The sequence below is a fragment of the Ipomoea nil genome, unplaced genomic scaffold, assembly GCF_001879475.1.
Source record: "Ipomoea nil cultivar Tokyo-kokei standard unplaced genomic scaffold, Asagao_1.1 scaffold3169, whole genome shotgun sequence".
In the NCBI taxonomy this organism is placed as follows: domain Eukaryota; kingdom Viridiplantae; phylum Streptophyta; class Magnoliopsida; order Solanales; family Convolvulaceae; genus Ipomoea; species Ipomoea nil.
This window is the reverse complement of record NW_017619597.1, coordinates 1787838-1809408: the sequence shown is the minus strand read 5'-3', so window position 1 is coordinate 1809408 and position 21571 is coordinate 1787838. Positions and strand designations below refer to the sequence as shown.

Here is a 21571-nt window from a genome sequence, read left to right as displayed (position 1 = left end):
CTTTTAGTCCCTTCTTTAGGCCAAAATAGTTTTTGAGTCCTTGTCCCCAACTTAGGGAGGTTGTTAAGAGGATATTATTGTCATATCACAATCCAAACACTGCATGTAGTGAGGACATTATTAGCATGTTTGGTTGACAATAAAATATTTTTTTAAGAAAATTATTTCCTCAAATTTAAAAAATATATTTTTTACCTTGTTTTTTTTTTTTGAAAGTTTTTTACCTTGTTTGATTGATGAAGAATTTTCAATGAAAAATGACTTCCTTAAATTTGAGGAAAATCAATTCTTTGTTCTCTTTTGGTATTAGTTATAGCATAAATTTTATATTGATTATGTTTGGTAACCTAGTTAGTTTATCAGTCAATTTTTGTTTATTTGGTCACTATTAATTATTTGGCCCTGTTTGGTAAATGGTTGTTCTGATAGTTGATTGGGATAATTAGAGAATAACACTAGTTGATAACATTAACTGATTGTAGAAAATTGTTTGATAAATTGGCTGTTAGCTTATAGTTGTTTGATATAATTTTTTTCTCAAAAAGTTAATTGAAAAATTAGAGAAAATTTCAATTTTGGTCATATGACTATATGGGTCTTGTTAATTTTAGTCTATGATTTTCAAAAGTGTCAATTTAGTACTTTAACTATGCAATTTTTGTCAATTTTGGTCACTCCGGCCAAATTACCGACCAAATTTCGCCGAAAAATTTTAATAGTTAAAATAATTAGGGTATTTTGGTCGTTACACGCCTCTTTTCTTCTTTTCCGGCGATTCCATCCTTTTCTCTCCCGTTTTCGACGTTCTTTCTCCCTGTAAACCCTATCTTTAATATCATCAAGCCTCATTTCCCCATCACCTTAGTTCATTGTATTCGCAGGAAACGGGAGAGGAAGGGATGGACTCGCCTCGGAAGAAGAAAAGAGATGTGAAATGACCAAAATACCCTCATTATTTTAACAATTAAAAATTTCCAGCGAAATTTGGCCGGCAATTTGACCAGAGTGACCAAAATTGAATAGTTAAGATACTAAATTGACACTTTTAAAAGTCAAATACTGAAATTAACAAGAACCATATAGTTATAGGACCAAAATTGAAATTTCCTCAAAAAATTAAGTTGCTTTTGAGCAGTTTTTTGAATTTTAGCATTTTGAAGGTATAAAAAGCTAATTAACCAAATATTTATATTGATTTCTTAACCAAGTTAAACAATTAATAGTAGTCAAATAAGTCAAAATTTGTTGATAGGCTAACTATTTTACCAAACAGGGCCGCTAGCTTTTTAAGAAAGTCATTTTGCATGTAATCAATTATCAGCTAACTACTAACAACTAATTTACCAAATATCTTTCTACAATCAACTAATGCTTAACTATTCAAATCTACTAACTCACTCAATCAGCTAACACCTAACAATTATATGTTTACCAAATACCCCCATTACGCTCACTTATTTTTACTTTATAGAATCATTTGAGTCTTTATAATAATTATTCTCAATAATTTATTTCTTACCACCCAAACAACAAAATCAATATTTCAACTAATTTCTTATCCATTCCATTGAATTTAAATCCTTTTTTTTTCACGAACGAAACAGGTTGTACATATAGTGAGGACATTATTGTCATATCACAATCAAAAGTTATTTTAGATTGAGTTAATATCCATTTTGTCCTCTGACTATTAGCTAATATTCGATTTAGTCCCAAAGTATTAAAAGTACTCAATTTAGTCCTCTAACTTTTAAAATGGTACCCAATGTGGTCCTCCGTTAGAATTGCCATCTATCCACCGTTATTTTGAAGGGCATACGTGTCATTTCAGTTGATAAAGCACATTTCTTCCTTAAATGAAGTGACATCATGCTCACCAACAGGGTAGGCGCAATCTCATGGAGCGAAGTAGAGACAAGTCCACCATGCTCAACACCTCCAATAAACGTCGGGTTGCCGGCTGAGCCTCCACAACAAGACCACGACCACCACTCTCTGTGGCAAGTGGTGTCGACTCCGGGAACGACCCATCCACAGCCACCAGGCCCACCAGACCCCCCCCCCCCCCGTGCAAACTACCAGCCATTTGCAATCCGAGACCACGAGACGGAGCATCGCCAGTGGGCTATGGTCTCACCAGAGGGTCGACGATTTGGAAATAAGTCAGACGAATAGGAAGACGCCACCACACCGAGGCCCACACCATCGCCTGTTCCATTGCCAACTCCTCTGTACGCCAGAAACTAGCCGATCGCGTAACAAAACCCGAAAATTTCGACGACCTCCAATCAACAATATGAGCAACAGGGGATGTTCTCAATCCTTCCATATCACCAATAGCATCCTCCGATTGTCCATGCAATGGCTCGATCGCTGGAGGGGCCTCCAACGACGTTAACTAGAGGAAGAAACGGGTTTGGACCAAGTAAATTTACTTCTTTTCCCTCAAAATAATGGTGGATAGACGACAATTGTAACGGAGGACCACATTGGGTGTGATTTTAAAAGTTAGAGGACTAAATTGGATACTTTTAATACTTTGGGACTAAATCAAGTATTATCTAATAGTCGGAGGACCAAAATGGGTATTAACTCTTTCATATTAATATAAGTAATTTTTTTTACTGTATACCTTACCACAAACAATTTACTACCAAATATTTACATAATAATAAAATACTCGGTATGGAATAACAAAAAAAAAAAAAAAAAAAAAAAGGGGGAAGAAGTAACATTTCTATCTCAATTAATTAATATATATTATAAATATTTCTAAAGTATTGTTCGACACTAATTTTTTTTATAGTAGATACAATGGTGTATGATGTATCTAATTATATTATGTATTTTGTCAATATAAATATGAATAATATTTTATACAATCTAAATAGCATATACATAATTATATCTAATAAAAAAAAAACTACAAATAGTGATTCACACCTTAAAAAATTTTCTAAAATTAATTATAACAAATAAATGCTTAGTCAACTTTTGTAAAAAGTCAAGATTGGATGCCAAGCGCTCTTCTTGCCCTCACGCGCAGCTTGAAGCTGACCATTAATGGAGGAGCCCAGCCTTGCCGTAATTGGCTTCGATTCCATTTTCATGATAACAAGCTTCAAGGCCACCTTAATCTAACTGAATACCCTTTATCTCCTCTAATATATTGTCCATGTATATAGGCAGAGAAGAATCGTTTTCAGTTTTGGATAGAAAAATCAAAAGATAAGCACCCATTGATTTTTCCTCACTCATATCATATGAACCAAATGCAATGACTAACGGGATGTGAAATAAAGAGTTGTGAGATTGAGTAGAATGAGTTATGGAAATGATAGAAATAATGTGATGATATTTAAGAGTGAAATGATAGAAATAATGTGATGATATTTAAGAGTGGTATAGAATATATTGTCGTTTTGTCTATGAAATTTTGGTAGGAAATATCATCATTTTGTATAAGAAATTCAGAAGAATATGTTAGGAAAAATAATTATTTGCCAAATAAATTATTGTACGGGACAAAAACCTACTAAGGAATATAATCATGAATCCTTACAAGCATTGTACCTATAAACAATGGATCATTTATACATATCGTTGCTTCTTCCATTCTACGATTTCATCCATCCCTATATAGGGGCACGCTCAGGTGAGAATGGTCGCCCAAGAGAGAAATAAGAATCACTCACAACCTTCCACGTGTCCTGATCAACAAATCAGATGTAATTTTAAAAAAAAAACGACGCGGTGACATTTTCGTAAATAACTCGAATTTTGGTGCAAGTAAATGTGTTATAAGTGCAAGTAGCTAGTGTACCTTTGCAAGTAAAATCACTTACAAGTGCACATATTTGACTTACAAGTGCAAGTAATTTACCTTGTTAACATTCGTACACCTTAGGTGCAACTAATTATAACGTTAGTAGCACTTGTAATACATTTTACTTGCATTTCAATGTTCAACTATTTATGAAAATATTACTGCATTTTTTTTTTAAATTAGTGTTTCTCATCCATTCGATTTGGACACGTGAACGGATATCATGCGTTCTCAATTCTTTTATGGGTAAGCAGTGTGTGTGTGTGTGTGAGTATATATATATATATATATATATATATATATATATATATATATATATACATGCGCGCGATAAGTATCATGTGAGATCACCCAATCTACATGAGATTGTGATATCACATCATAATCATGTTGGAAAAATTAGCTTAAAATGGCATAAAATGGCATATTAAGTGGCTATTTTGTGGTACAATTATCAGTGGGGTCCACTTTCGATTTGGGTCGGGTCAAAGTGGATTCGGATTCTTCGTAGTAAGACGAAGAGATTGATATATTGTACGCTCAAAACGGATAATGGGTGAATGAGAGCACGAGAGATGTGCTCTCGTGTGAACCTGCACCCCAACGGTCTGAAACTCGAAAGTTCAGCCTGTTGTTTACAGGTGTTATACAATTGGTTTAATACCAATTAAAAACTATCCCTTCCAACAGCCCTATATAAAGAGAGGTAGAGCAGTAATATTTTTACACAGTACAAAAACGAAAGGAATTCCAGTAGCTTTCAGCTTCCCAAAACTCTGCTTCTACTCTCTTCTTTACCAACTAGTGTTCTCTACTTTGCTTTGTTTGCCGGGTTCCTTGTTTAGGTGCTTAAACAAGGAATCGTAGCACGTTTTATCCTGGGAAACCTAGGCTACAACGCTCCTAGCACTTGTGGGAGGTAGCAAATAAGGTTTTAAGGAAAAGAACTTTGTGTTCGAACTCGTGCTAAACCTATACCCAAACACTCAACCTTTTCCTTCCCAATTTTTCTGTTTTCCCATATAATATTAATCTTTCCGTAGGATTATTATTATTTTTGAGAATTTTCAACCATATTACCCAACAAATCATTCATTGTTTTAATTCAAAGGTGCAGATTACTTATGCAATTTTTTGTATTATTTAACTTAGTGTTAATATATAAAACTTTTTTTAAAGGATATAAAATTTGTTAAATGTACATTAAATATAAAATTTAAATTTATACTATAAGAAATTGTGGAAGAAGAGTTAGTTTGATTACAATAAATAATAAGTATGATAGGTAAACTAGAAAAAAAAGTATTTGATAAATTAAACTAATATTTATTTACTAGGACTATGTGGTCTAATGGTACCCGGGTTGGACTTCCATTTGGAAGGTTGTGAGTTCGAGCTTCTAGGTTGAGAAAGTATATGAACAGATACTACAATCTAATAGAGTTAGTAACATTCAAAAAAAAAAAACTAATATTTATTTTATCAACAAATTATATGACACAATTTATCAAATATATACCCATGTATGTGATAGTCTTATTAGTGAAAAAAAGCCTTTAAAACAATATTTTGTGACAATTATATTCAAACTTTTTAAAATTAGTGAAAGAAACTAAAACCTTTGTGTTTTATAATAATTTTACCCAATTATGCATAAAAAATATATTAAAACCTTTAGACTTTGACAAATAATATCAAACATGTATATTTTGTAATAATGATCATTTTCAATCCAATCAAAAATTTAATTTAATTCGAATATCTTGAGTTTGTATATAAATTATTTTAAAAATTGCATAACATCATATTTTTAAAAATATAATATATCAAAATATATAATTTATACAACTAAAATTCAAATTAAACTATTAAAATATTTTACATATATAAATGCACGTTCAAATATTATAGCAACTAAAATTAATATTTAAATCAAGAAAACTAAATTATTTTTAAGGTTATTCTCCCTCAATCTCATTTTATGTATCGGGTTCGGTTAATGAGGCTTGCCTGAAATTATTACCTTTAATTTTTCACAATATTAAGTTTAGAATTAGTATGTAAAATTTATATATTTAAAAATTACACTAAAAGTACTATTAAATATAAAAAATTATAAAAAAATGCTAATAAAAATAAACAAAGAATAAATAATTAGTTTGACCAATAAGTAGTAAGTATGACGAATAAAATGAGACAAATGGAGTATATTATAATTGGCTATAATCAAGATTTTTGAGTTAATTTTATATAGTTTTAAAAGTTTAGATATAATTATAATAAAATATTTTGATTTTTATGTAATATGTATGACATGCTGCAATTTTCAGATTATTAAATGACAATACTGTCCTTAGCTAATACTCCGTACTGAATTTTTGAGAAGGTGCGAATGACTCTGCGAGGAGGAGTCGATCGGGAAGCGCGAGACACAAACCACGGCTAACCATTTCATTTCTTTTCTTTCCGTACATTCGCAGGAATTTCTGCGATCAATCAGTTAAATAATTCATAATAATTCCAAAAGATATAATTTCAGATAAAAAATTGTTTCAATTCAAATCTGTCGTTCTTTACTTATTTTGGCAACTTGCCAGCATCAATTCAGATCTGCAGTCCCAATTCCTCCACTGCTTCACCTCAATTTTCTCCAAAGGTCAGTCATTGTTTGAATCCAATGCTTAGATGTCTCTTTTTGTTTTTTGTGCACTTAATCTTCATGAATACGCATGCATTATCACGATTTTGTATGAGTACTTAGCATTTGGCGCGAGCTTATGGTGGAGTCAGAATCTGGGAATATGTAATTTGGTTAAGCTTTTGATTCGTTAGTGATTATAGTTGGATTTGAAATTTAGTGCAAAAAAGCGACGTGGGAGCAAGCGAAATTGAGTTAACGGTTTTGAGTTCGAGTGTAGGATATGATCCCCGCGATGATACGTGTATCTAAATTCAGTTGAAAAACCGTAAGATTATTAGCTGAATTAGGTTTAGTTTGTTGGATTTTTAGTGAGTTCGAGTTCAGAATAGAAGTTTTTATCTACTGTAGGTATTTTGACGAGGAAAACAATGAAATTGTATTATGCAAATATGCAATTGGCCATAGAATTTCATTTATGATCTTCAAAAAAGAAAGAAAAACAAACTAAATAAAATGTCATTCCTGAAACTAAATAAAAGGGCAAGGGGCCATAGCTAGTGCTGTAAGAAGGTCGTTTTGACTAGTTGCTTTAATGCTTGCAAGGGATGGCATTGATGATGTATTGAATGCATGTTCCTTAGATTATTACTATCATCATCATCATCATCAATAAGTTAATGACTAATGAGTTTCATTAGCAACATGATGGAAATTAATCTCAACAACCTTTATAAATTATTGAAATAGGTACATTTCACTTTCTTTGCAATGTTTTTGTATACAAAACAGTGAATTGGCATTTGGAAAAATCATTAACGTGTTACACATTTTGTCATAGCTATTTAACTTTCTCTTTGGTGTTATGTTAGTTGCTGGGTGAAGCAGTATAGTCCCCTACTGGAGAAATTCAAACGCTAGAATGTCAACTGAGGGGGGTGATAACATCAGTGCTGCAGAGAATCACATTCACATAGAAGATGATATGGCAGTTGGGAATCAACACAGTGTTATAGATAGTGAAAATGGTTCAGGTCTTGCTGAAGAGAATTTGTTGCATAGTAGTGACCAATCTACAAGTGATAGCCATGATGATCTTCTACAAATGGTTATGGAACTTAATTTCCAGAATGAATACTTGAAGTCTCATATTTTGGGCTTGAAACATGCCAATGATATAAATAATGTGAAGGAGCATGACTATGGATCACATGGTAATGTCAGAGAGTTTCATGAAAAGGTGGAATCTTTGGAAAAACAACTTTTAGAGGAAAGACAAACCCGATATGCTGCAGAGGAAGCTGTCAAGCATCTCCAAACTGTGTACTTAGAAGCAGATACAAAGGCCCAAGAGCTTTCAAATAAACTTGCTGATGGTTGTGAAGTTCTCCTGTGACCCGTGTCTTAATATCACATACTTTTCCTGATTGCTTGAATGCATTATCAACTTTAAAAATTATTAGAATGCTTTGCAAATTTATGTTAATTTTAGTTTTAGTTTATATGTGGTATTACTGATCTTAAGTCATTAATGTTTTGTTCTGTGTAGCCCAACAGAAGATGGATCAAGAAATAAAAGATCGTGATGAGAAGTATTCTGAGCTTGACTCTAAGTTCACTAGGCTTCACAAGCGGGCAAAGCAGCGTATTCAAGAGGTTCAGAAGGTAAAAAGTGTGATCACAATTCATTTCATTGCTTCAACTGTTTTTGCTAGTAGTTTCTCTCTTTTTGGCATAAAATGTTTTTCCAATTCCCTTATCTTTTAGTTATCCTAGATTCCTAGTTAAAGAAACACATCTACTTTCCCTTTTTACAAAAAAAAATGTTATTTTCTTTTTTGGAGATAAGTAACAATAAAATTTTATTATAACTTAAGAAGCAGTAGAAATCACCATCTCTGGCTACTTAATCATGCGGTATAGCTTCATTTTGGGAGACTGACAACTATGAATCTCTATTTTTCTTATAGATATAAATCATTCCAAAAAATGAAATAGAAAATGAAAACTAACGAAGAAAGGATAACAAATTATGGTTAAATCTATCTTGCCTCAACTTGCCCCCACCCCCAAGAGATTAACAAATAGATAAAAGCTTTTGTTCCTTGTGAAGTATTCTATCTACCATCATGGCATCATCTGTCTTCATCTTGTACTCCTTCAACTAGACCACCTAACACCAAACATGCAACTTTCACAACTCCTCTTGTGCTTTGTTCTTGGTCATGACAATAGGAAATTAACAATCATGCAAATTTCCTTGTCATCCATTAGGAATAGTCCTTATTATGCTTTGTCCCAAATCACCTAGTTACTAAAGTCATGTAATCTAAATAATAAATGTAAAATAAATAGTACATTCTTCAAACCTGGCTTAACAAGTCCTTAGGTAGCTGGGATGGAAGATCTGTCACTGTGATCCCAAACAGTGGTAGAGTCCCAAGAGGGCTAATTTTCCAAGGTTCCGCATGCTCCAACCTTACTTCCTATGGAAAAGGTGTTGTGTTTCTGTAAGGAGAAGAGAAGAAGGAGATCTAATGATGAATACCAAAATTGGTACACTTCAGTGTATCATCATTCATTTTATTGAATCATGGAAACTAGCCAATACTTTTTACCGAAATGTATGATTTCGTCAAAACTTCTAACCCACACAACTTCATCTGAATTTTTCACTGTTTTATTTACGGTAGCCAAATTGAGCTAGCAGTCAATTGCCATTTCCAGCTTAGTAATCTGGTGGTTTAGTTGGCATTTTAAAATAACATGACATTTTATCTTACCCCAACTAAACTAGCCAACTAAGCTTTGGAAAAAAAAAAGTTACAGACCTTGCCCTAACAAAAGTATTGCATCTTCAATCTCATTATTATTTTACTTTTGGTTCTGAACTCCTAAGTTACCTAGCTCAGTTGAGGTGGGTGAGGTTACATGTCATGTCACATAAAATTGTTAACTAGAAAGCCATGCCCACAGGTCCAAAAAGCCAATTTTGACAGCTTGTTCAGTTTGGCCAAAAATGATATAAAAGTATGATTTTCAGATAGAATTGTACAAATTAGAAGTTTTGGGCATAATTGTAAAATTGCGCAAAGTTTTGTCTACCTTCTCTGAATAGGCCTCAAGTTGAAGCCAATAATTCACTAATAGCTATCTTCTCAAGTACCTGAGGTTATAACTTATAAGGTACTGTAGGCATACTTGCTCTATGTTCTTGCTCTTCTTTGATGACCTTCTGTTAGTTTGTCATATTCAGATGAAGAGTTTCTGTGGTGTTAAATTTAATTTTTCTTGGGAGACTGTTATTTTAGGAGAAAGAAGATATTGAGGCCCAGTTTCGTGATGTCAATGAGAAAGCTGAGCAAGCTTCTTCACAATTGTCAGCATTGCAGCAAGAACTTGAGCGGACTCGACAGCAAGCTCAGGAAGCGCTTAAAGCAATGGATATGGAGAGACAGCAATTACGAAGTGCAAACAACAAGTACTTTCTCCTTAGAACTTGAAACACTATGTTCACCTTTAAGTGATAAGTTTGTCTGATGTGTGGGTGGGAGGGTGGACTCGGAATTGTGTCGCTTCCATATCTTGCAGCTTTTGCCATGATATAATTTTCACAGCCTGTGAGTTATCATCAGTTTCTGTGGCCTCTTTTGGTTATATTTATGGAGAAATCTTCATCTTGCATGTGCATGCGGTTTGTAGAAGATATATTTGAGGTTTATTCACCCAAGTTGGATGGTTTGTCGTAAATAGAAAAGACATGTTCTAAGCGTCATAATGTGTAAAATTTCTGTTTGCTGAACAAAATGAAGCCTGATCTTCTAGTGATGAAAGACAGTTGTGAATTGGGGAAATTGCTTTCTTTCTGTTCCGGTTTCTCTCTTTCCTTCCCCATCATTTGGTAATAATAAACTGTGATATGTGATATCTGACCCCATATTCTAGCAGCATCAACTTGTGACTTTAGGCAGAAGTCATAGGTTTATCCTCATTCCCCTCAGAGGTCCCCCCTTCCCACCCCACCCAAAATCAAATTTCCAGTGCTTGTCATTTTGCAAAATAACCAAAAATAAGATGAATTCTTAAAAATAACATTGGTTTCTTACAATGATCTTTATTTATTCTCTACCTGGAATAATACAGTTGTCCTTTTCTAGGCTTCGAGATAATATTGAAGAACTGCGTCGCTCTTTTGCACCTAAAGAAAGTGCTCTGGAGGATTTACAACAGTCAATTGTGGAAAAAGAACAGGTGAAAGAGCAAGCAGAAAAATTTTCAAGTCCTATGTTTTTTTTTGTTTTTTTGTTTTTTTTTTTCAATAAAACTAAGTTCTTAAATCTTTGTGTTAATCTTGTAGTTCTCAGTATACTAGTGCAGAGATTCTGTCATTTAGCTCTTAACTGAATTGCATGAGACATTGTTTCGGGAGGACTATTTTGTATCTTGCCATGCATTCTGTTAGATGGTGTAGGCGTCTGTTGCTTCAATTAAGAAGTAGAAAACTTTATTAAACAGAAGTTCTTTAAGGTTTCCTAGGGTCCTTTTGGAAATTAACAACTAATAAAGGTACTTGAGAAATGGAAAAAGGGGATTCTTGCATCAGAAGAGTTCATATATGCAACAAATGCTCACATGTTTTCCCAGAAGTTTTTGCATATTTCCCATTTTCCCATTTCATTATGTTGGTAGAAATGATATATGTCCATTGTATACTTATTTAATTATTTTTAAATGGAATTTGTACACCCCTTTGCATGTTTATATATGATGTTGTTATTATGGTTTGCTTCTTCTAATCTTCCTTTTGGAACTTGAAAAACCTTAAGCCTTGATATGTATAATAAATGCCATCTCAGATGTTGGAAGAGATGCGGGGATTACTAAAGGCAGCAGATGAGAAGAGGCAATCTTCATTGACTGAACTCTCTTTGAAGCACCAGAAGGTACAATATCTTCAGAGCCCAGTGATTTAACTTAGGTTTTGAAATTTTAAATGATATTTCCGTTGAGACTTTAAATTATTTTTTGTATTAACTGTTGAAAGAGGAAAAAAGAACTGAACAATCTGTCTTATTTTTATCTAAAAACTCCAGATTACATATCAATATATAGGCATACAAAAGAGCATTGGGAAGGGACATAATAAAGGATGCTCAAGATAAGTATTTCCAACAAATATGTATTCCAACACCCCCCCTCAAGCTGGAGCATATAAATCAAATGCTCCCAGCTTGCTACATATGTATTCAATCCTAGGTCCACGAAGACATCAACAAGTTGATTATTTGACCCAACAAATGTGGTAACAATGTCTCCGGATGCAACCTTCACTCGTATAAAGTGGCAATCAACCTCAATTTGTTTGGTCCTTGTTATGAAATATATTTTGATATATGGAATCTCTATAGATTAGGCAATCTTAGGGATTTAGGTAGGTAGGCATATGGAAACTTGTTTCCTATTCATAATCTTTTAGCATGTATTTATAGGGCTTTGTATTCTCTTTTCTATAAGACAACTTAAAGACAGCATATTCAGAATTCCTCTCTTTACTTTTGTAACAGTCCTTTCATGGTAGACAGGATTGGATGCAATATGTAGAGCTGCCTGATTATCACAAATTAATTTCATAGGACCGAGCTTATAGAAATTGAGTTCTGTGAGAAGTTGCTTAACCCAAATTAGTTTAGATATTCCTAGTGCCATTGCTCAGTATTATGCTTCTGCGCTTGAGCGTGCAACCACATCTTGTTTCTTGCTTTTCCAAGAAACAAGATTACCTCCAAATAAAATACAATATCCTGATGTTGATCTCCTACCCCAAGGGCATCCAACCCAATTTGCATCTGTGTAACCAACAATTTTTGTATGTCCATGATCTTTATAAAGTAATCCCGTACCTGGAGACCTTCTCACATATTTTAAAATTCTAATAGCTGCATCCCAATGACTTTGACATGGCTCTTGTAGAAACTAGCTAACAACACTTACACCAAAGGAAATATCCGGACGGGTGATAGTTAAGTACAGTAGCTTGCCAACTAATCTTCGATATCTACTTGGATTGGATAAAGGCTCCCCTTGTCCTGGAAGAAGTTTGATATTTGGATCCATGGTGTGTCAACTAGCTTGCTATTTGTCATACCTGTTTGCTCTATATATACTTCCTCCTTTAAGTCACCATGTAAAAAAGGCATTTTTGATATCCAACTAATATAATGGCCAATGGCGATTGGCTGCCATTGAGAGGAAGAGGCGGATAGAGGTGATCTTGGCCACTGGGGAGAAGGTGTCCTTGTAGTCAATGCCAAATACTTGTGTGTATCTTTTAGCAACAAGTCGAGCTTTAAATCTATCAACTTGTCCATCTGGACCAACCTTCACATTATACACCCATCCACAACTAACCACGGTTTTTCCAAGAGGTAAAGGAACTAACTCCCAAGTCCCAGAAGGATCAAGTGCCTCCATTTCATCAATCATTACTTGCTTCCATCCTGGATGAGTTAATGCCTCCTTGACATTCTTTGGAACAGAAACAGTTGACAAACTAGTAATGAACACACAATATGATTGGAGATAGTCGTTTTTCTGTGAGGAAATTATAGATAGGATAAGGATTTCTAGTGGATCTTTTACCAATTTGACTAGCAATTTGGGGAGTCTATTTCTGTTGTGGTTTGAGCCGTGTCAATGGAGGCAATGATGTAGGACATGAATCAATCAGACGTCCATCCTCTTGGGAATCTTGACGATTGCGTCGTTGGTAGGTGTACAGAAATGGTGAAACATGTCCTTCCTCTTGAATGGTTGGATTTGGTGTAGTTCTTTCAGGAACAGTGAGGTACAAGTTCTGAAAAAGTAGGAACAAGGAGAATTTCTATTACTTCAATGGGTTCCCTTAGGAAGTCAGACTCAATGGAGGTGGAAGAGAGAAAAGGCATTGTTTCAAAGAAGGTACCATCAAAGGAAGTATAGAAACGGTGTGTTTTAGGGCAGTAACACCTAAAGCCTTTTTGGAGGCGAGAATATCCAATGAAAACACACTTTATTGCCTTGGCATCAAGCTTGTCACGCCCTGGGGAAGAATCATAAACGAAACAAGTACACCCAAAGATTCGCAATGGGAGCTTATGGAGAGGTTCCTGTGGGCGCAGGATATGAAGAGGAATTTTTCCTTGCCAAACAGAAGAAGGCATTCAATTTATGAGATAGTAAGAGTGAAGTATAGCATGCCCCCAAAAATTCTTAGGAACCTTTATGAATAAGCAAAGTATGGGCTGTTTCAACAAGATGTTGAATTTTTCGTTCAACAACTCCATTTTGTTGAGGATTTCTAACACATGAAGATTCATGAAGTATTCCATGTGATGAAAAGAAAGAGTGAAAGGGTAAGAAAAATACTCTCTTGCATTATCACTATGTAAGATTTTGAGAGATATCCCAAATTGATTAATTGATTTACAATTTCATTGTAAAATTTTTTAAACACATCAAATAATTCAAAACAGTTCTTCATTAAAAAGACCCAAGCGCACCGAGAGAAGTCATCAATGAAAACAACAAAATATGAGAAACCCAAAGTGGATGAAACACGACATGGTCCCCAAAATTCAGAGTGCCCTAGAGAGAATGGGGTATTAGCCCTTCTATTCACTCTACTAGGATATGAGGCTCTTGAGTGTTTTTCAAGTTGACACGATTCACACTCTATGGCTTTTAAATTTGACAAACCTAGAACAAGTTGTTTAAATTTATTGAGATCAGGATGTCCTAAGCGACAATGGTTAAGAAGAGGTGAAACAGTAACAATGCAAGCTATTTTGGTATTGGTAGAACATAAAAGGTGGTAGAGACATTATGATTCATTCCTACACAAATTGTCTCCTTTGTTTGACGGTCCTGAATAATTATAGAATCAAAGGAAAAGGTAACAAGGCAATTAAGAGAGTGAGTAAGTTGATTAATTGAAATCAAATTGAAGGGACAACCGGGAATGTAAAGGACATTGGATGAAGATAAGGGATGAATGGTGACTTTTCCAATTCCTATAGCCTTTCCTTTTTACCCATCACCAAATGTGACAGCAGGAAGAGAGTCTGAGAAATTAATATGGGGGAAAAAGAAGGGTTACCAGATATGTGATTAGTTGCTCCAGAATCCAAGACCAAAACAGAGTTTGATTTTAATGCAAGAGCAGTATGAGTCTGATTTTTGGTGACCCAGGTTGACTTCAGGACACTGCTTGAAATTTTATTCTCTGTGCCATAGTTGTTAGAAAAATATGAGAAAAACACAGTAGGGTCGCAGATACAAGACGAGTTGATTTGGAAATTTTGGCCGGAAAATATCGCCGGAAATGGAGTCACGCGTCGGCGTGTGGCGTCGGAGACCTTGCTGGGTGGTGGCGCGTGGGGGTGCCTGCTGAGGTTGCCGTCGATCGGAAAAGGACAAGGTTGCCGGAGCTTCTGTTAAATACTTGTTGCACCAGTTTTGTGAAAGGAGCTCTCAAAAAAGGATTATTTAGGAGAAGATAGAATGATGAACAAAGTTCATCTGGAGATAGTTGTAGGAATTTTCAGGCCCTAAAAAGGTGGCTCTGATACCATGTTGAAAGAGGAAAAAAGAACTGAACAATCTGTCTTATTTTTATCCAAAAACTCCAGATTACATATCAATATATAGGCATACAGAAGAGCATTGGGAAGGGACATAATAAAGGACTAGTCTGCCCAAGAAAAAGTACTCTCCTCAAGGCCTTAATTGCAAGAGTAAATAAGGCTGCAGAGGAGGCTGCTCAAGATAAGTATTTACAACAAATATGTATTCCAATTTCCAACATTAACTATCTTATGGTTCATTTCCCATACAAATTTGCACCTGTGAATATTTCTCCCTGCCTTCTGCAACAGGAAATTGAGAGCTTGGAAGCCCAAATAGGTGATGCATTAGCTGAAAGGAGCAAAGCAACTGAAACAATCTCTAGTCTGCGGGTAATAAGTGTACTCCATTTAGTTTATCCCAACAAAGGGGAAAAAAAAAGCCTTCTGCTCTGTTTACCCTTGTGTTACTTATTTTGAATTGCATGAATTGATAATGCTATGGTAATAACAGTTCTTTCATTTATATTTTGTTCTTCTAGATAGGTGTGGACACAGATTCAATTTTGCAGGATTCTGTCTTTAACTTTCTGGTTTTAGTGAAATTTTATCTGGTGTTAAACTGTTAATAGAAGATTTTGCATGTCCTTTTTAGGCTGCAATAGCTGAGAAAGAATCTAAGATTGCAGAGATGGATGCGGCTTCAAGTGGTGAAGCGGCACGTCTTAGAGCTGCCATGGAAACCATAAAAGGAGAGCTTCTTCATCTGAAAAGTGAACATGTATGACTTGAAAACTTCTTCCCAATTTATTTGACTGACAACCTTGCTTGCATGAGTGTTGATTCAATAAACTATGGATAACATTTCCTGACACACTTGATCTTGTGGTGCATGCTTGTTTGAAGTGTGATTGATGTAGTAGAAAATGTAGACCATCTGAAATGAAAGTTTATGTACTGAAAGTAATTTTGAGCTCAAAAGGAGCTTTCGTCAAAATCTATTGTGTTAGATAATCTTCTTCAGAGTAATTCTGCAAATTCCTTGCACTTACAGTGGATTTTTGGATACATTAATTGACTAACCTTTTCATTATAGGAATTTTCAGAAGTCAAGTTTCTGTTCATTTTTCCTTTGAAAGGACATTTTAAAAACAAATTTACCAAATAATTTCCTGCTCGAGTTTAACTTTGTAAAATTAATTTAATAAATGCTTTAAAAAGGAATGAAAAGCTGCCAAAAGGCCCAAAACAATTTTCCTCTTTCTGAATTAGTTGTGAATGTTTTGACATCTTGCCATAAGAAGTTAGGCTTTATTTCTTTAAGATATCTGATGCAATCAGGAGAAAGAAAAAGAGAGCTGGGAAGTTGTCGCACAATCACTCCGAACAAAGCTGGAGATGGCTGAGAGTAACTGCATACGTTCTGAAATAGAAGCAGCAAAAATGAGAAGTATTTCCAAATCTTTTTTAAATCATCTTCTTCTTCTTCTTCTTCTTCTTCTTCTTGTTTTTTTTTTTTTTTTTTTTTTTTTGAGCAAAAAATATGTTGGTTATGGCCGTTATGCTGCCTTTCATTTCTCAGGTCAACTAGAATCAGAATTATCTGCTCATATTCAGCTGCTGAATTCAAAAGAAGCTGAATTGGTAATAGCTCAAGAGGAGGTAATTACAATTCTTTATCTTGGGCCTGATATTGTAAATTCTATCAAAAAGAGAAATTCTCCTTTGGTGGCTATCTCTAACCACACTCTTTTTCACAGAAGTAGAAATAATAATCTGTTTAGCTTTAGAAAAATGACATCAGAACATTAGAGTTATAAACTGCACTGTGAAGACCACCAAACATAGAGTTTATTATCAGATAGATAACCAAGTATTAAGTTGAAATATAGAAATAGAAACTAGAAAACCCTAGTGTAGCCCTAGTTGTAACCTAGCCCATTATATTCCTACATAAGCACGTGTATCTTTCTCAGAACGTCGGAATTATATTATTATCAATACAATTATTACTCTTTCTTCCTTTGGTTTTCTCACATATTTTGCTTACACCTAAATGGAGGCTATTTGCCACCTGCCGGGCCTTCAATCTCTCAATTTCAACATAACATATCTGACAGATACTTGTAGTTGGAAAGTTGCATCAGAAGTTTGAGATGAGTGGACACCTCAATAAACGATTAAAACTTTCCTTCTTTCTTTTCTGAGTATTTATTTTAAGGATTTTCTTTTCCACTTGTTTCCACGTTTTTTTTTTAATCATCTTTATCCTTATTACTTGCAGATTAATCGCCTTGAAAGTGAATTCAGTTCTTACAAGGTAAGGGCTCATGCTCTTCTTCAGAGAAAAGATGCTGAACTGGCTGCTGCTAGAGACAATGAACAGGTTAAAGCGCTGGAGGAGTCGTTGAAGGTATTTGCTTCTGAATTCATGTATTGGTTCATCACTATAATTATGAATGAGGTTTAGGCATGGATGTAAATGCTAGTTGCCTTCCTTTTTTTGCCCTATAGGAAGCTGAGAAAGAAGTGCTCTTGGTATCTGCTGAAAGGGACAAAGCCCTTCAAGATCTGAAGGATTCTTTGGCTTATCATGAGAGGGAACTTTCTGAAAGGTGATCCTGAATTGAGTAATTATTGTTGAGTGTATTCCTGACCTGGAAAAGAAGCATCTTAATATGTTGTTAATGTACTCTTACAAGTATTTTAAATATCTTCTATACATTTTGATGAGTGATAAGGAATTTGGTGTCTTCACGTAGCATAACTGGACACTTTTCCGATGTGATGGTTGCCAGTATATATATTTTTTCTGAACTGTGAAGAGTGAGGTTTATTTATTTGTTGAAGGTGTTGAGAATTAAAATTTTCACTGGAATTCTTAAATATTGAGTTCTTTTCAGGGATACAGCTCTTATTGAAGCAGAGCAACAAATTAGGAGCACGGAAATGAAACTCAATTCAGCTCTTTCAGTCCATCAAAGGGAAAAGGAATCCTGGGAGATAAACCTTCAAAATGTGGAAGAAACATGGCGATGTGTGTATGATATTATAATTTCCACCATCTTTTTTCTGTAGCTTTGAGACCTGATTTTGGAAACAATTATTTTCAGTGAGATGTGATGCACTAAAGGTACAGAACGAGGTGTCTTTTAGTAAAGAAATGCATAAAGAATATGAGGACCTGAAAACACGCCATAAGAAATTGAAGGTATTTTGCATTTTTGACACTACATGGGACTCAGAGAGCAGGTGGGTGACCAATTTCATTAACTTCTTGCAGGAGGAGCATGATACATTTCGTGATCTGGCTGATAAAATGATTGAGGAGAAGGATACTGAGATCTCTAGACTTCTAGATGATAATAAGCATCTCCGGCAATCACTTAACTCAAAGCCTGTGGTATGTCTCTTTGCTTGTTATTGAGCCCACCTCTATCAATTGTGTCTCAAGCAAAATGTTCTTTTCCGGTTTTCCCTTCCCTTCAGATAAATTTTTTTGATTCATGTTTTCATTCTCTGATGGTGTTTGTGATAATCACAGGCTGATCAGGATAGCAGTTATGATACTGGTATGAGAATTTCTTGTACTTTTCAGCATCTGCTAGTATATATGTAAAAAGAGTAAATTCAATGGGCACGAAGCTTCTAATTCTGTTTTGGAAATTGAATGCAGCCTATGAGAAGCGAGAAGCTGCTAATACAAATACCTCGGCTGCAGAACAGCAAATTCTAGTAGGCATCACATTTTGTAATTGTTAGAGATTTTTGCATGATAATATGCCAGTTCATTTGACATACATATTTGCCAGGAAAACTTATTTTTATTTATCAATGGTGGGCATTTAAAAATTCTGCTGGAATTCTTGAAATATCCAGGGAATGAGTCAGTGGGCATCTGGTTATTTGTATGTATTTATACACATAGTTAAGAAGAAAAATGAAATGCTTTCTATGAAGGGAAAGCACCTGGATATGGGTATTGGGAAATGCTTGTCATGCTGGTGATTGGTATAAACCCGGTACTGTTGATTTAAAAATGTACATAAGCTAGAATTTGCATTATTTACGTCATGTTTGAACTAGAATTAGCCTACTAACATTTGATATAATATCTATTCCCATCATTTAGTGTCCTCTTTGCTTCAGATCCTTGCTCAATCTGAAATATGATAGAATTTCTAACAATGCCTGGTTATTGCACCCTAATTCGAAGATCAAATTATTTGTCTTAGTTATTTGCAACACTAATATACTGTTTTTGTATGTAAAGTAGATTGGTCTTTTGCATTCATATAGAAACTTAAAGTTGCTCAGCTACTTCCTTTGCTCATTCTAGCTTCTCTGAATCTCAGATTTTGGCAAGACAACAAGCTCAGAGAGAGGAAGAACTTGCTCAGTCACAGCGTCACATTCTTGCACTTCAGGTAAGTTATTCTTTCTGTTTGGTCAATTGGTCTTTATAACACTTTCACTATGACTTATACCATAATTTCTGATTTATTACAATTCAGGAAGAAATTGAGGAGCTTGAACGGGAAAATCGTCTCCACAGCCAGCAGGTATATGTTATGAAATAGCCTAGTTGTCTTTGATTTTCCTGTGTAGGGTGTCTGTCCGTTTGTTTTAATCATCATGAATGCAGGTATCCAAGATAAAAGAAGAGCTTCGGGACATGGATAGAACTCAAAAGAGAGAGGGCGTGGATTTGACTTATCTTAAAAATGTCACCTTAAAACTTCTAGAGACAGGTAGCTTTAAATCATTAGGTGATACAATTGAATTTCTTTCCCGAATAAAAGAGCCACTCCTTAAATGCTTTCTTTGGAAGTCCTGTCAGGTGTTTGATGATTATTTTGAATATTAAATAGGTGAAGTGGAGGCTCTGCTACCTGTGATTGCAATGCTCTTGCAGTTCAGCCCTGAGGAGGTAAAATCCTTGTTTACCCAATCTATACATTTCTTCTATGATAATTTGTGAATCTTAAACAGGTTCTCTTAGCTGGAAAACCACCAAAATTAATGTGACTTGATTAACCTATCTAACAATCAAATATAACATGCAACCATCCTTGATACTTTAAAATATGGAATGTTTTTATGTTTCCAGCTGTATCGTTTACAGCATCATTCTAGATCTACTTGAATTTACCATCGAACATTGTTATTTGGTTCTATTGTTTGAAACAACTTAATTTCAATGATGCTTAAAATTCATATGTGCTTTTGCAGACAGCCAAATGTCAACAAGCCTATCGCCCTACACCCAATGCCCCACCCAGCCCAGCAAGTGATGCTTCTGGAACAGGATTATCTCTATTCTCAAGATTCTCGTTTTCATGAGAGCTAAAATGAGTCACGAAGTGATGCTGTCATTTTGTCCAGAATGTTGTGGGTAAATTTGCCCATTTACAGATAAATGATGTAGCTAAAGTTATTTGTGTATTATTCTTTCTATAACAAAATACAAATTGGCCTTCCATTCATGAAAATTAGTTTTGCTAAAGTGTAGAGAACCAAATACAAAAGAAAGAGTTGCACGAGGTACAGAACAGTAGAAGCAGTTCAGGGCAACTTTACACAGAGTATTTGTCATTCGGAGTATATAATCCGGCATAGGAACCTCTGGTTTACTTTTTCTTCAATTTTGTCCTTGTTCAAATTCGTGCAATATTATTCACACGTGTATCAAAATTTGGATATCTATCTGTGTGTGTGTGTGTGTGTGTTTTTTTTTTTTTTTTTTGCAATTACTATTTGATTTTGTACTAAGTAATAGTATAGATTTATTTTATGATTTTAATTTGAATAATAGCAAACACTTAGTATGGCCTGGTTGTTGGAAAAATACGGTAATTAGGTGTAATAAAAACACATGGAAATGTGAGAATCAAGAATCGTAACACTTATGAGCGTATGTATGTCTGGGCAGAAACCATTAAGAACTGTCTTGTCACTTATGAGCATATATTTGGGCAGTGTGTCAACTTCAGCAAATCTTGCATCGTTTATAGCCGAAACACGAGTGATGAGACCAAAAACGCAGTAGCAGCGGTATTTAATGTGGAGCGGTCGGTTAATATTGGTCGATACCTGGGATTGCCTATGGGTATTGGCTGCAATAAAAGGGAAGTCTTCTCCTATATTGAGGCTAAGTTGAAGCAGCAGTTAGGGGGTTGGAACAAGAAATTACTGTCAAGGGTAGAGAAGGAAGTCTTATTGAAGAGTGTTGTTCAAGCCCTTCGTATTTACACCATGAACATTTATTTTCTACTGATAAGTTTCTGTGAGCGCATTGAAAGAATGATGAATAAATATGGGTGGGAATGTAGTAGTAATAGAGGTGGTGGAATAAGGTGGATGGTTTGGGGTAGAATGTGTTCGCCCAAGTCGAAGGGAGGTCTGGGTTTCAAAAGATTAAGTAGTTTCAACTTTCAATGTGGCCTTACTTGCTAAGCAAGGATGGAGGCTTCATCATTAGCTGCCCAGATTCTTAAGGCGAGATAC

At 34.8% G+C, this 21571-nt stretch overlaps 1 protein-coding gene and 1 long non-coding RNA gene across 3 annotated transcripts; one reads left to right on the top strand and one right to left on the bottom strand.

Moving 5' to 3' along the window:
* Positions 1 to 183: 183 nt before the first annotated feature.
* Positions 184 to 11591, bottom strand: LOC109167598. The gene is made up of 3 exons (XR_002051877.1): positions 11500 to 11591; positions 2734 to 2741; positions 184 to 195 (listed from the first exon to the last, which is right to left on the bottom strand). It is a non-coding gene; the product is annotated as an uncharacterized LOC109167598 (long non-coding RNA).
* LOC109167589 (protein GRIP) lies at positions 6239 to 20772 on the top strand. Of its 2 annotated transcripts, none has more exons than XM_019316630.1 (22): positions 6239 to 6482; positions 7337 to 7840; positions 8014 to 8129; positions 9776 to 9945; positions 10622 to 10715; positions 11321 to 11407; positions 15377 to 15457; positions 15720 to 15845; positions 16406 to 16514; positions 16647 to 16726; positions 17349 to 17477; positions 17579 to 17679; positions 17968 to 18101; positions 18178 to 18275; positions 18348 to 18467; positions 18609 to 18636; positions 18741 to 18799; positions 19420 to 19491; positions 19579 to 19626; positions 19710 to 19815; positions 19936 to 19994; positions 20297 to 20772. In XM_019316630.1, the coding sequence occupies exons 2-22, from the start codon at positions 7387 to 7389 to the stop codon at positions 20405 to 20407; spliced, it is 2382 nt and encodes a 793-aa protein (XP_019172175.1). In that variant the 5' UTR covers positions 6239 to 6482; positions 7337 to 7386; the 3' UTR covers positions 20408 to 20772. The 2 variants fall into 2 exon arrangements, with proteins under 2 accessions (XP_019172175.1, XP_019172174.1); XM_019316629.1 differs by having other exon boundaries at positions 18348 to 18471; positions 18604 to 18636.
* Positions 20773 to 21571: the final 799 nt, after the last annotated feature.

Excerpts from the sequence above, each read along its gene's own strand:
- LOC109167589 (XM_019316629.1), top strand. The coding sequence starts at position 7,387 with ATGTCAACTGAGGGGGGTGATAACATCAGTGCTGCAGAGAATCACATT. Across the intron at positions 16,515-16,646 it reads AGAAGCAGCAAAAATGAGAA|GTCAACTAGAATCAGAATTA; the intron begins GTATTTCCAAAT and ends TTCATTTCTCAG. Across the intron at positions 19,627-19,709 it reads ATCGTCTCCACAGCCAGCAG|GTATCCAAGATAAAAGAAGA; the intron begins GTATATGTTATG and ends TCATGAATGCAG.